This window comes from Pteropus vampyrus, unplaced genomic scaffold (assembly GCF_000151845.1).
Source record: "Pteropus vampyrus isolate Shadow unplaced genomic scaffold, Pvam_2.0 Scaffold147, whole genome shotgun sequence".
NCBI classification, from domain to species: Eukaryota; Metazoa; Chordata; class Mammalia; order Chiroptera; family Pteropodidae; genus Pteropus; species Pteropus vampyrus.
The window spans coordinates 2189332-2204688 of record NW_011888928.1 but is presented as its reverse complement, the minus strand read 5'-3'; the positions used below and the strand labels follow the sequence as shown (position 1 = coordinate 2204688).

Here is a 15357-nt window from a genome sequence, read left to right as displayed (position 1 = left end):
GTGAGGGAGGTGGGGCAGGACAAAGGGTGGGCTTGACTGGATTGGGGCTGTGACTATTGGGAACAGAAACCCAAACAAGTGCTGAAGTACAGAGTGTGGGGACAACAGCACAGAACTGTTGGCAACGGAGCAGGACTACCTGTGATGGCCCCCAAAAAGCAGTTACCACCCACCAAACGAACTAAAGCTACTGGTGCCCATAGCCGGACGCCTGGCTTAAGCACCCCGCAGTGCAGGCAAACACCCAGGAACCAGCGACGCTCTGGGCTGAGGGCTTATGTGCCATAGGGAATCCTTGTAGAAATACCTCAGGGTGCCTTCCTGGGTCATGATTTTCCTCCCCTATAGGGAGAGAAGAGTCTTAGGATGTGCTGGCCTATGTTTTCATTAGTCAAGATACTTGCCTTCTAGACCTTGAGAAGAAAGTGGTGACTGGATGTCTGCTAAATCTGCCTCAAATTGGGTAAGAGCCATGCCTGCTTAAGAGGGAGTGATAGAGCAGGTATAGCTCCCCACTTTGAAATGGTCCCCTAGCTACGCCTATGAGTTTGTGGACTCTTTAAAACACGCTTCACCTTAGAGGTCTGATTGCTCAGCAGACTCCTTCACAGAGGCAGGAAGCGCCGTGCCAACAGCTGAGTGCCGCTCAGCACTATGTGATGCTTTAGTCATCAAACTTCTCCATGAAGGGGAAAGAACTGAACTCAGACACAGCCCAGGAAGGGGAGGCAGCCCTTAGGTTTGGCTGGACCCTAAAGCATTCTCCAGCCTCATCCACCAGGTTTTGTGGACTGGAGTGGCACTTTCTGGTCCCTGTGCACACCCCGTCTTCCCAACTCGGGCCTTTTCCATCCCCTCTTTGCCAGCTGAACTCTCATGTTAGAGCTCAGTTCAGACTTTGTCCTCAGGGACCCCTTTCCCTTCATGGGGTCACATCTCCCCAGGTAGGCAAAGCACTGTGTGACGACTCCTTAAAACGCTGCCGCCAACTGCAGTTTTATACTTGTTCCTGGGATTACCTGATTCACGTCTTGTCAGCCCTCTGAGCAAGGACCACGTCTGTTCATTCACTGTTTCCCCAGTACTGTACATAGGGCCTGGCCCAAGCAGACATTTCAGTAAATTTGTTCAATAGATGAGTGCTCAAAAAGCAGCAGCTATTGTTGCTGCAAAATTCCAAGCACAAAGCTGAAAAAGCATAAACGAAAGCACATTTATGTAGAAGATGTTTAATGCAATCAAACACAATTAACAATATTGGAGTCAGTTCAGTTCAAATTAACTTTGTGTAACAAAAAACCTAAGAAGCCTGGAAGGGGCCACTGTTGGGGTCAAAAGGCAAGTCCCTGCCCAGAACAGAAGGACACTGACTTCAAGGCAACCTTTCTCCCCACCCCAGCTTCAGGAGGAGTGGCCACACCTCTGGGCTCTTGAAACAGGTTAGGCCCCAACATCCACGCAGGAGGCAGCACAGAGCCAGACAAAGCCATCCAGGGTCAGGGTTCTGCATCCCAAAGCGGGGCTGGCCAAAAGGGGCCGGAGCTCAAAACACAGGGGATTATGCCAAGGACGGGGCAGGGATGGCAGCCCTGGAGAACCAGCTCAACAGGCTGCTTTGGGTGTAGGTGGGCCAGGGTGTTCTTGTCCTGTGGCCCACCTGCTCCCACCCCCAGCTCGGTTTGCTCAGATGAACGACAGTGAGGAGTCTGGTGAAGCTCCAAGAGCGACACTGTCTTGAGCTTGCCTGTGTGTGTGATCCACTAGCTGTCCGAGAGAGGGGATGGAGGACGGGGCTTCGGCTCTAGCAGGGGACCTTTCCTGCAAACAATGTCTGGTTTTGGCTACACTGCGCTTACTCTGAACAAACAAAGCCTCTTAAGGGGTGGGAGGCAGTCACCTCTGAGGGGCAGAGGAGGGTACGTCGAGCTCAGTCTGGGGCATCTGGGGTCCCAGGAGCAGGCACAGAGGAAGGTCGTCTGGCAGAGGTTTCCTGCCACCCTTTCGGGTTTTTAGTTTAACTTCTGGTTAACTTCCTGCTTCAACTTCTGTGCAGGGCCGTTCCTGGGTTCAATTTGCAGGAGGGAGCTGATGTCTGCAAAGCTGGATTTATAGTCCTAATAGAAGAGAAAAGGGCGTGAGGAAGGTGCCATGAGGTGAGACCAAGTAAATGTGGGGACAGTTGCTGAGACAGCAGAGGGTTTTCAAACCCTAGCATGTAGGCCTGCCCTGACTGAGCTACCCTGGGCCCCCAGATGACACCAGGGTGTGGCAGATACCACCTCACCCTGACTATGCTGTGGACGTACCACCACAGGCACAAAAGTCTGTAGCTTAGCTGGTACCTTTTGGTTGGGATCTTTTTACCTTGAGTGCCTTGTAGGCTTGAGCCCGTCTGTAAAATGCCTTCACGTTCTTCCCATCCAGCTTGAGGGCTTCTGTGCAGTCCTTCACTGCTTCCTTGTACTGCTTCAGGACCAAATAGCAAAGCGCTCTGACAGGGAAAGACCATTCCAGAGGTTCCAGTCACTCTTAGGGGCCACCCAGAGCCAGGAGGTAGTTTGAGAAAGGATCCTGATTCGCAAATACCTACTCTGCTGCTTGCTTTCCATTTTCAATCCTCACAACCACCCTAGCCCATAGTCACAAGTGAAAACGCTGGCTCAGGGGTGAAGTGGCTTGATCGAGGGACCGCCACTACTGAGGGGCAGACTGGGGACTCGACCCAGAGATCTGGAGCTCAGAACACTGGGGACTATGCCAAGGGGAGGGCAGGAATAGCAGCCTTGGAGAACCAGACTCTGTTAGTTCTATCCTCACTTAGTTCTATCCTTTTGTCTACTTTGCGCTCCCATACTATGCTCTTTCAAGCAAAGAAAAGGCTTCCTGAATCTTCCTCCTGACAGATTAAAAAATTAGCCTTAAGAGAAAACAAATACTGGATTCTCACGATATGTATGCTGACATGTTAGGGGTGAAATGTAAAGGTGTCTGCATTACTCTGAAATGCGACAAAAGTAAGATCGCCCGATCACTAAATAGTAATAAGCAGATATAACAATGTTAATGATTTTAGATGGTAGGTATATGGGTGTACAATTCTTTCAACTGATATTTTGAAGTTTTTCATAATAAAATGTTGGGGAAAAAACAGTAAGTCAGGTACAGCCATACAACCAAACATTCTGCATCTATGGGGAAAAAAAGTATGTATGTATCTCCGCCTCACTCAATTCTAATTCTTTTCTCCAAAGACAGTCACTAAAAATAGATGTCTTGGAGTTCAATTATTAAGTCTTTCCATTCTGCTCCACCATTTCTGAATGGGTGCAGAGTAGTCAGTTGCCTCTATCATAATTTATTTTTGATTACAAAGAAGTCTGGGTGACAACATGAGTGAATGAAAAGGAACCCAAGCTTTGTAGCCACAAAGACCTGGCTTTGATCACAGCTCTACCACGTGTGAGTTGTCTTCCTTTGTGCTCATTAATTCTTTCTGAACCTGTTTTCTCATAGGTAAAATAGGACCATGACCTAACTTGGAGAATTGTTGTACCAAATGAGAGTCTCAAGGTCCATCCGGGGCCAGGCAAGCTGTAGGTGGCAGGGACCCGGGTGGTGATGTCCACTTGGCTATTAACAGAGAACTGAAGCGGAAGATGACATCCTGGTCTGCACAGATGCACGTGCACTAGTGGGAGCATTCTAATGGCATCTAGGATGTGGTATAATTTTAGCCACAAAGGGTGGAAAATTCAGTTTTGTGTAAAATTATCAGTTCTTCAAGTTAAATTTATAAATTCAATGTAACCACAATCAAAAGCCCAACAAGATACTTTTTGGAATTTGTCAAAATGATACTAAGGTTTAGCTGGAAGAACAAACACAGGAAAATGGCTAGGGGTGCTCTGATTAAGGACGAGAAAAAGAGCAGCCCTATGAGATATTATAAAGCAACAGTAATTAAAACAGTGTGTCACAGATACTTCTGCATGTATTTAAACATTGTCTCAAAATGTGGTAAATATCCAGGAAACTGGGTTAACAGAGGTCTCCAGCAGCATGAGGTCAGCAAGGCCAGAGCCCAGAGAAAGAGGATATTTAGAAGATGAAGCTGTGCAAACATGGAACAAATAGGCTGCAGCCCTCTTTTTCAGGTTAGCCTGGCAGACTGAGGCACCCTGATCCACTCAGCCAGTAAAACCATGGGCCCAATACTTAAGCTTTAAAACGAGTTCCCTTTCCGACTCACTAGGCAGTAAACCCTGACCCAAACTGACACGAGGCTAGGCTTTTTCTATTCCACCCATGTGAATGAGGAATTTCCTTAAGCTTCACTGCAGAAATGCTAACAATGAACTTCGGCAAGCCTCAGACTCTAAATGTTATGTGATTAGTATATGGACCATATCACCTTACTAAAGTCTGAAACATTTTATCCTAAGAGTTTTAGATAAAGGAATAGGTGAGCCTATAGTTGATCCAAGGTTTCTGTTGGTAAGGAGGAAGAAACAGATTTATAACATTTATAGGAAATGTTTTATAAGAAATGTTTGGATCAGGTATGGTCCCTCGCTAAATGTTTCAAGCTTCTGATAGTGAAACTAACAGATCTTATTGGAGCCAGGTCCCAGTTCTGTCTCCATCATTTACTGGATGGGTGAGCTGAGGCAAAGCCCTTCCTCCTCTGAGCCTCTTAACTTTGAAACAGGAAGACCACTTATTATCAATGCCTCTGAGCTTTCTTCCAGAGCAGTGACTCCTACACAATAAAGGGATGGGCCTTTGCTCCCAGGTCCTGTCAGTGGAATTGCTGACCACCTTTGGCAGCTCATGGCGCAGGGCCTACTACAGCACCACGAGTCTGATCTGGACTGGACCCATCTCTCTTGTTCCCAGACCAGGCGATAATTACTCCATACCCTGGGTTCAGCCCTGTGCTCTCAGACAGAGTGCCAAAATTTCTAACAGGAGGGTCTTCGAGAAGCCATGGGTAGGAGCAGAAAAATACGGAGAAGCTATGAGACTTGTGTTGAGGTTGTGTCTGTGTAGCAAGCACACTGCTTGCAATGCCTGCGCGTGGTGACCGAAACGAGTGTGAATGCATGTGCTGAGCTGCAGCATATTGACTCAATGCCAGGGATGAAGAGCCCACCACAGTTCAAGAGAAGACTATAGGGCGGAATATCCCATGCCCTGAAATCCCCCAGGCCAGCAGCTGCGGGGAAGGTACCTGTTGCTGTACGTGGCGGATTCCAGGTTACTAAACGAGAGGCTTTCACTGTACTTCTCAATAGCTTTCTTATGGTTTCCCTTCTTTACAAGCTCATTGCCTTCTTCCTTCAGAACTCTGGCTCTCTCCACATCCCCAGCAGAAGGCACTAGATGCAAATTCAGAAGAGGAAAAAACCATGGAGCAGGTGCCTGACAGAGATCGACAAGGCCTCTTTGGCACTGTCTCATCTAAGTCATCTACAACCCTCTCTCCCCAGAGGTTTCCTATGCTGTTTGAAAGCATCATTCTTAATCAATGAGTCCTCCAATTAATGGCTTCTGGAAAGTTTTTCATTCAGAAGAGCTTGGGGCATCCTGGTATAAACATACAAGCACATAACATACACATGATAAAAACAATCTGAGTTCCAACCCTGGACTTGCCACTTAGCAGCCGGAAGACCTTGTGTGACCTACCTCCTCTGTGGGACCTCAATTTCCTAACCAATACAGTGGGGGCAACACCTACTCTACACAAGGCTGTTGTCAGGATGAAATCTGAGAAGACACGACAAAGTGCAGAAAGTGCAGAACTCCCTATGAACTGTAAGCAGGAGAATTAGTAGTATTTAAATTAACAAGCGCTTGGTACAGAAGGTGTTGCTCCCGGGCTCTCAGGAAAAAGCAGAGGAGTCTGCTGCTCCTCATCGCTATTTCGGTCTGAGCTTGTGGGTATACCCCTCACTTAACACAGGCAGCTCTGCCCCAGTGTTCAAGGAGACAGGTGAAATTCAAGCGGCTCTTGTTCCAGCCCCGGCTCCCATATCACCTGCTTTTTTAATTTTTAAAAACTATCTTTATAAAATACTAAATATTTATGACAAGGGTAAGGTTCTAGAAGTAAAACTAGCACCCTTCAACTCATCCCTCACCTTAAGAGACAGAACAGTTACTGGGGCCTCTGAAGCTCTGTGGGCCCCTCCCCAAACCAATCTACCGCAGGAGGATACCATAATCCCCATTCTGTACATCCTTCTTTTTTTTGTTTTTGGTAGTTTATACACTGTGGTATCTATAAACCGTTTGTTATTTACTTTGTTTTTGAACTTCATGTAAAGAAATACATCGTTCTATGTATTCTTCTATGACTTGGTTTTTTTTTTTCCCTGCAAAATCATATTCCTGAGATTGATCCGTGTCAATGCATATACCTGTAGTTCATTCATTCTCACTGCTGCAATACAACTGATTTTTCCATTCTTCTATTTATGGAGACCTTTATGATTTCCCATTTTGTTTTTTGCTATTATAAACATTCTGCTAAGAATATTCTCATACGTGTCTCCTGGTGCACGTGGGCATGAGTTTCTCTAAAAGCAGAGCTAGAGGGTTGCAAGGTACACACAGCTTCAGCTTTACCCCGGCTCTGCAACATGCCACATGCTGCTGTCATGCTTACGCCCGCTGTTCACCAGCAGCCTCCATGCGTTCGCTCTCTAACTCTCCCAGTGCCTCTGCCAAGAATTCCCGTGCCTTCTCCCTCTCCTTTCTGAAGGCCCCGCTCGACATGTCACCTCCACTGCCACCTCCTCTGTGAGCCTTTCCCTGACTCCCCTAAGCCCAGTCACGTCAATTCCTATTCTGAACTCCCCAAACACCGAAGACTCTAAAGCACTGTCCTTCCTCCTGTGTTTTAAAATGCTGTTTATGTGTCTCAGTATCTCATTGGACCAAGAGCTTCCTGAGGGCCAAGACAGCCCAATCTGTCTGTGTCACACATATGGCTTAGTGACTCTGAAAGAATGAAATGAATGGTAGGTGCACTGAAGCTACCTTGTTCATTAGCACCTCACATCTTCATTCTGGGAAAGAGTGGGGAACACTTACCAGGCTCCCAAAAACCAGAGTGAATGCTACCCGTGGCCGGAGAAGTTTCCCCTTGGGAACCGGAGTAACTCCTGTCCTCCCCCAACACCCACGGCAAGGCTCCGGCCCGGCCCCCTTCTGCACTGCCTGTCCTCAGCACCCAGCTTGCGGGGCTGGACTAATTTCCCTGGAGCATTTTAAGGGCGTCCAGTGAGCCCCCACCTGAAGAACAGCCTGTTTCACACAGTCGAGGTGGACAGTCTCCCGTGTAGGGCTACCTGGCTTCGATCTCCTTTCCCTCATTTCTCTTCCTCTAAGGACTCGTACAGTGTGTGTGTTCCTGGGGAAGCATCACCCTCTAGTTGTGAAAGTGATGCAGGTGGTTTTGGGCTGAGCTAATCACAAAATCTCAGCCCCTGGTCACAGAGACTAGTTCAGGGAATGGCCTATGACTAAAGAGGCCAGAATAAATTAAGAAAATATGTGGGTTAGGGATTTGGGGAAAAGAAATCCTCTCAGACAGTTTTTCTCTTCCTCTGGGTCATGAAGGATGGATATGGATGTGAGGCTGTTAACAGTAAAACAACTGTTATAGCTGTTTTACTGCCAGGAGGAAAGGCTGCTCAAGGCAAAGCTGACACGTGCCAGAGAAGAGAGTTGAGAGAAGTACAGAGACGGAGTCGGAGCCTGATAATGTGGGGAGCTGCTGGATCAAACCTTGCCTGAACCCAAACTCTGCACTTTTCAATTACATGAGTCAACAGAATCTCTTTATTTTTACCAGGATGAGTTTTCTATTCTTGTAACTAAAACGTCTGAAATGATACATCCCACATGCTGCCAGAAATGCGAAGGGAACTATCACCGTATACCTATATGCCAGGCTGAGAGTTCAACGTGCCTTATGTCACTTAGTCCTCACAGCTGTGGGGTTTTCTCACCACCCCCACTGAAGAGTTGAGGAGAGAGTCTCTGGGAGGTTAAGACTCTTGCTTGAAGACTATTTTTATAACTCAGCTTAAACCAGGCCAATTTTCATAGGATTACTCTAAAGAAAGTGGCTATGGGGAGATTGCAACACTGAGCAGGAGGTCACAGCTCACCTTTGTTCTTTGCAGTTGTGGTTTCTTTGGATTTGCTTTTAGCTTTCTCTTTACGGTTTTCCGGAGGCAAGGAATCCCACCTCTTCTGAGCTGAAACAGGTACCAAGGGGATCGAGGGCAGCTTCAGGCGCCACTCAGGCCCAAGTGAGTCCATGAGGGCTCCGGTCATCCTGGAAAAGCAGGCAGGATAACCCGGAGGCTTCCAGCTGGGTCGAGATGCGCCTCCTCTCACAAACTGAACAGAGGTGTATGAGAGCCTGTGTCATCCCCCCGATCTGAACCATCTCTTTAGATCCTCCTGACATTCAGCAGGAAAGGAACAGACTTATCCCCCCGTAAGTCTTCTCAGATTGGCTACCACGATACTCCCTCCCTGCCTGGCCCTCGCTTGGTCACACTATGTTAACTTCAAAGTGATGACCTGTTGCTTGTTAAGGGTACTTAAACTTTACCTTATTCCCAAAGGACCACACATTCCCCAAGAAAGGACCATATGTTTTATATTAACGGATCTATTACAAGGCCATGCAAGCACCCCACACTGGATTAATGTGAGTTTTAAAAAATGCAAATCTTACATCATTCTCAAATTTGAAAACCCTTCAGTGGTTCCCATTTCCCTAAGTTAATGGGGTTTGAGATCTGGTCCCCTCCTATGGCTCCATCTTCATCAGGTGCCACATTCTCTCGATCCTTTTGTTCAAGCCTTTGCACGTGCTTTGTCCTCTACCCAGAACAATCTCTTCCACCTCCCAGTCCCCTTTCCCACTTTCTAGGTTGTTTAACTTGCTTAAAAGGCTGCTCAGTGACCATCTTCATTTTGTTATGATCTCCAGCACTCAGCACATCGTTACCTGGCACCCATCAGAGTCCAGTAAGTATGTGCTAAATGAGTGAATAACACCAACTCTGTACTTATTCTGCTTTTACAACCATGTTCCTATGACACTAGAATGAAAACACAGAATGACATCACTATAAATTCATAGTCTCTTGACTACACCCTCAGAGCTGTTTTTCTGATTGGCCCAGCTATTTCAAATCTCTTACCCTCCTCAGCTCTGCTCCTTAACCCTCTTTCTTTTTCAGAGAAAACTTCCTCATACTCCAAATACAAACCTGCCTGCAAGGGCGCCTAAGCCTTCCTATTTCTCTCTTGTCACAACAGAAGAGCTGACCAGGCCAATCCCTCTACCTACGCTCTGGACCCCATCTCCTCATGCCTCTCCTAGGAACCACACAACCAGCATCCCCCTCTCCTACATCTTCATTATTTCTCTCTGCTGGCTCCAACTATCAGCATTTAACTCTCCTTCACTTAATAAAACCCTCCTGGACATCCCTCTGTCATTGCAGCTACACTCCTCTGCGTCCCCACGGCCAGACTTCTTGAACCCACTGCCATCTGGCTCCTGACTCCACTGAACCACTTCCATCGGAATTGTCAGGAACTTCATTGCTGAACCCTTGGTCTACTTAAGCTCATTGGAACATCTGATATGAATGACATCCTCGTCCTTCTGGAAACACTCCTTCCCTTGTGACACCAAGTACTTCAAGTTTCCTCCTCCCGCTCTGGCTGCTGTTCCTCTCTAAGTCCCTCAAATGTCGGAACTTCTCGGAGCTCCATCCTTTCCCTCCTACACGCCTGCTGTGGTATTCTTCTTTTCTCCCAAAACCTCAACCCACTTCTATGCCAACGACCTTCAAATGTGTATACTTGACCTATACTTTCTCCTTTGCTCTGAACGCATGTAAATACCCACTGTCTTCCTTACGTTTCTAGTCTCATGTCTCATAGTCACCTCAGACTCAACATGTCAACCACTGGGATATCTCTTCTCTTCTCCGCTTCTCACCACCCAGCCACCAAAACTTGTTGGGATAGTACATAAATGTCCCTTTAACGGGTCCCACTGTTCTCTTCCCACTCTCCCCACCATCCTTCCGGGTTACTGCATGCCTCCTTCCTACTCTGTTCTCTTCAGCCCGGCAGCCAGTGAACTTTTCTCTCAAATCTGCTCATGCTGCCCGCCTGCTTAAGACCCTTCTGCGATGGGTCTTAACACTGTGCTCAGGTTAAGCCCAAGCCCCTGAACGCCAGGCCCTGTGTGATCTGGCCTCCCCACTTCTCCTGGGCTGAACTCCTCACCTACAGCATCATGTGAAATGGACTTCTCACAATTTCTGCTTGCTCACTCTTGCACCTGTTCTCCTGGCTGGTCTTTGGCTCCAGATCTCTCAGCTCACCTCCTCTGGAAGCCCTCTCTCGCCTCCTCCTAACTGGTTAGGTGCCTCCTTTCTGCCCCTACAGCCCTGTGTGCTGCCTCCCACCCAGCACTCATCCCTTGTGTGCTTGCCCATTAAGGACCAGTATTCTCCAAGAGACCAGGAGCTCTATCAGGGCAAGAAGAGGTATGTCTCAGGCAGCAGCCCAGGCCCTGGTGCAAAGTCGCGCCTAAGTGGCAAATTTTATTGAATGATAGAAACTAAAAGGAGTAAAATCATGTCAAGTTGGAAATGAACTAAACACATATCATGAAGTCCTATTGAGGGTTTGCTATTAGTGTCGTGTTTGGCTTTCTCGCAGCCCACGCAAAGAGGGGAAGGAAATATGATCAGTTACACAAATGAGGGAATTCCTCTGATAAAAACAAACAACTGCCCAGAACACCAGAAAGAAACTTTACGCAAGGGGCCTCGTGAAAGGGTTGTAGCAGAATACCCTGACCCATGTCCTCAAACAAAATCCCTACAGCCTCGTTTACCAGCAGCTTGTGCTTGGGTCCTACTTTCCCCACTCTAGGTAGCTCTTGGGAGCAAGTGGAGTCTGCATCTCTTTATTTCAGCATTCCTACTGAACCTGGCACAATACCTTCAACAGAGCTCAATAAACTACTACTGTATGAATGAATTTGAGCACCTAGGCAACGAAAAACGAAACAAAAAATCTCAGGCTCACCTGTTGATGCCTTCCAAGGCTGCCTTCACACTGTCATCGATCTGCAGCACGGTCTTGTAGTCAACATAGGCCAGGGGATACTTCTCCAGAGCCTCGTAGGCTGATGCTCGTCGCAGTAAGGGTTTCATGCTGAAGGGAACTAAGGCCAGCGCGCTAGAGCAGAAGGCAGAAATGTCATCTGGCTGCTAAGCTACCAGGGCTTCCCCCGCAGCTCCTTCCAGGCAGGGTCAGCTACTGCATGCAGTATATAGGAGGTCACTTCCAGGAGAGAGACACTATTGAAAACGTCAAACCTTAAAAGAGGGACTTTTCAACTTAGACTGAGTAAAGAAAGGGAAGAGAGCAGAGAACCACTAATATTGTGAAATTTGTGTGCATGTGCATCAATGTTCATTCATACTGCAATCCCCGCCGAACTAAGAACGAGTGCCTTGTAGCTTTATGCCTCTTTGTGTTTCTGCAGAGTTGTGGCCCAGTGGAAGTAACGAACAGGCTCTGGCGTCAGATGGAGTGGTGTTTGAAGTCCACCTCTGCCACTAACTATGTGACCCCAGGCAAATCATCTCATCACCTCAATCCTCTGCAACCCAATTTTAGCCTGGGAAGGATGGAAATCTTCCCCTACACAGTGGTCACGAGGACTGCGAGAAAGAAACCTAGCACAGGGCCTGGTACAAATCAACTCAGCACAGGCTCCATGAGCATGCTCACCTCTCTTCCCTTCTCCCATCTACTACCAGGGCAATGATTCTAAGGCAATGTCACAGGATATCAGATCTGAGAACACATTAAGGTATGTGTGCTAGTTTAGCAATGACGAAAGAAGGCAGCATCGGACTGGCTTGAAGAAGTATACCCAGGCTCCTCTTCCGAGCCCCGAAGGCACCCCGAAGTTACCCTGACTACTTACGAAGTGCAATCTTTGATGCAGTCTCTGCAGTTTCCATCCTTCAAGTAGCATGCTGCTCGGTTGGAGTAGAGAACACTTTCTTCTTCGAGGTCCGAAGAACCTGCCCAAGTGGAAGCAGAAAGCATGAGATTAACAGGCTGGGAAATGGATGCCTTGGGGTCCTGGGTGCATTCACATTCTGAGCTCTCGGCTTTGGTAAAAGGTAGCAGAGATGACTATAACCTGATCAGGCTTGATGGTCCAATGGGCTGGCAAGTTTGTCATTAGTACATGGGAGAGAGAACACCAAGCATCTTCTTATTCTCTCACTCTACCACTAAATTTGGCATCAGGCAAAAGATAAACATGAAATAGCTGGCTTCTGCCTCAAAGAAATCCATGCTATAACTATTTAGGGGTAGATGTGTGCATTCATTTTATTACAAAAAGCATGTAAACTCAATTTAAAAAGTATGATAAAGGGAATGAATGAGTGTTGTGGGGACACAGACAACAGAGATTGATTCTACCCAGTTAAATCAGAGAGGACTTTGCCAGGGAAAAGTCCCCTGGGTGTGGCGGGACTGTGGAGAACTTAATGAGGGGAAGGACTCCAGCTCCCCAACGGGGAAGAGAATTATCAGACATTTCTCTAAAGGCAGTCTTCACTCTCAGTGATCTCAGAAGCTCAAGTGGCCATGATGATTTTCATTTTTAAAAATAATTTTTCAACCACTGCATACCCACTGGCAAGGGCCATAATTAAAGGAAAAAAAAAAAAAGGAAACTATCAAGGTTGACCCAGTAAGTCTACTCCCAGGTATATACCCTAAGTAACTGCAAACAAGCTCTTTTAAAAAGTGAACATACAGAAAACAGATATTCGCTATCCATCGCTAGGCTTAGCAAACATTCTGTTTCCAATCTTTTTTATTTTTGATATGTCCAAAGCTCCACTCATCCTCATCCTGTTCCCTGTGCTCCATCTCCAGATTCCCAGATGTCAGCACAATCCTGAGGCTGGTACGTGACATTCTCATGCATGTTTGTCCACCTTTATTATATATGTATTCACAGGTAAGATATCATTTTCTATCTTTTAAAGCTTTTCCTAGGTGACACCTTATCGCCTATCCTTCTGCAACTCGCCTTTTTCACTAAGTATCAGGTTACCATATCTTTCATTCAATACCAACAACAACAAACAATAACTTTTTTTTTTCTTCTTATTTTGTCAGGCCCTGAATGAGACAGCACAGTATAGAGATAAGTAAAATATATCCTTGCCCTTAAGGAACAAGTACAAGTACTCGAAACTTGTAATCCATCTCAAGTCCCCGGAGAATGGGTGCTCAGAAGCAGCAGTCGCCAGTACGGTACAAAGGACAAACCAACCCACAATCCAGCTTGTGATCCTGCACAAGTCACTCAATCCCTCTGATCGCATGTGCTCACCTATCACATGACACTATCATTTCACAGACTTGCTGGAAGGCTTTACTATGTTACGTCGCGTCCGGCTCTCCTTTTTTTTCTTTTTTCTTTTTTTTTAGGCGAGGTAACCTTTTTGGTTGACCTCACATATTGACAAGACCGTGTCAGTGTACAATCCCTTATTTCTTATTTTTTACGCCTACAGCACCTGGTCTTCCTAGGTGGTCTCCTATCCAAGTACTCTCCTTCAAGATCAGGAAAACTGATCAGAGAAATAAAGGGACTTGCCCACGTAGTATCTAAAGAACGATGACAATCCAACTCTCATCCCCTCCTAAATCTAGACACCAGGCCAGCTCTTCTAGGGACCCAGAATAAATCTCTACAAAAGCACAAGCTTTTCCAGGCCAGCTGGGGCAGGATGAAAAAAAAAAAGGCAGAAATATCAGTATCTCAAATTCCTCAGTGACTTCAAGTGAGGCTGAGATGAGCAGGTAGAGTGTTCTAGGGGAAAAAAAAAATGAAGAGTGGCTTGAAACTGCAAGAGTCCAAACAAAAAAAAGGCAGCAATTCGGAGAGGATTGGGGGAGAAGTCTAGCAAAATGATTACAAACTTGGACTTGGGACACAGACTCATATTCAAATCCTGTCTATAAAATGTCTTCATTATGTAACCCTGGGGTAGGCAACTTAACCCTTCTGGACTCCTCACCTATCAAGTGTCTTAGTCACAGGTTAGTCTGAAGATAAAAAGGGAAAATGGCTAGCACATGGGAAAACACTTGACAAATACTAGCCATGAGAAAAAGAAGGAAGACAAAGGGAAATAGGTACTACAGAGAAGGGATTCCAGTGAGGGCTAAAACAGTTTGGAGAAGAGGTTTTAGGGAAAGGGCTGTGGTTGGTTGAAATGAGCTGGAGGCTAGAAGAACTGACCAGAATATGCTACTTCTCTACTTAAAACTCTCCAGTAGCTTCCCATCAGGGAACAAGACCCAAACTTCTCACCATGGTCTCCTGTGTAAAATGTCTACACAATAAGGTTCTGCGTGTCTAACTAACCTCAAATCTTATTACTCCCTCCACTGGCGCACTATGCTTTGGCTCCTGGAACACACCATGCTTATTCCATCTGGGTGCCTTTCTACAGGCATACCTCAGAGATATTGAGAGTTCGATTCCAGACCACTGCAATAAAGCAAGTAGTTATCTTTTTGTTGGTGGAGAGTCTTGTCTTCCATTTGTAAAAAAATACAACACACGTGAAGCATGAGAAGTGCAATAAAACGAGGTATGCCTGTAATTACAGTTCCCTCCACATGGAATGCTCAGCTCACAAAACTTTGTGCGCCTGGCTACCTCTCATCATTCAGACATCACCTCAAATGTCACCTCTTCAAATAAGTTGTCCTTGACCTCCCATTCTAAAGGAGCTCCCTAGTCAACTCTTTATCATATCACCATATTTGTCTCCTACAATAACCCTAATCATTATTGGACAGGTCTTGTTTACTAGTTTAAGATCCACACTCCTCCTTACCAAAAACAAGAATGTGTGATCCTTGAGAGAAAGGACCTTCTGTCTTGTTACACAATCAGGACATAAAGGTGCTCAACAAATATTAACTTAATTGAAGACTGGTTGAGGAGAAGGAGGGTTGAGCTATATCCTCAAGGATTAGAATGACGCCTGAATAACAGGATGGCGACCAACGGAACGGTTAAAAAGCAGGTAGCTCACACCTACCAGGATGGCCACTATCAAAAGAACAGAAGATGAGTGCTGGTGAGGATGCTGAGAAGTTGGAACCACTGAGCACTGTTGGTGAGAATGTAAGATGGTACAGCAACTGTGAAAAAAACTATGGAGGTCCCCCCCCCCAATTAAAAAA

The 15357-nt window shown here is 46.4% G+C and overlaps 1 protein-coding gene across 2 annotated transcripts in view; it reads right to left on the bottom strand.

Annotated features, from left to right (window-relative positions):
- Nucleotides 1–1213: 1213 nt before the first annotated feature.
- The window catches only part of TOMM34 (translocase of outer mitochondrial membrane 34), a 16249-nt gene continuing 2105 nt past the window's right edge, over nucleotides 1214–15357 (bottom strand). The window contains exons 2-7 of one of the 2 annotated variants that reach the window (XM_011369355.2): nucleotides 12053–12152; nucleotides 11143–11295; nucleotides 8181–8386; nucleotides 5231–5378; nucleotides 2365–2491; nucleotides 1214–2114 (exon numbers count right to left, since the gene is read on the bottom strand). In XM_011369355.2, coding sequence (XP_011367657.1) covers nucleotides 2010–2114; nucleotides 2365–2491; nucleotides 5231–5378; nucleotides 8181–8386; nucleotides 11143–11295; nucleotides 12053–12152 — 839 coding nt within the window. In that variant the 3' untranslated portion in view covers nucleotides 1214–2009. The remainder of the gene's footprint in view (nucleotides 2115–2364; nucleotides 2492–5230; nucleotides 5379–8180; nucleotides 8387–11142; nucleotides 11296–12052; nucleotides 12153–15357) is intronic. The other variant, XM_011369356.2, reaches the window with a different exon arrangement.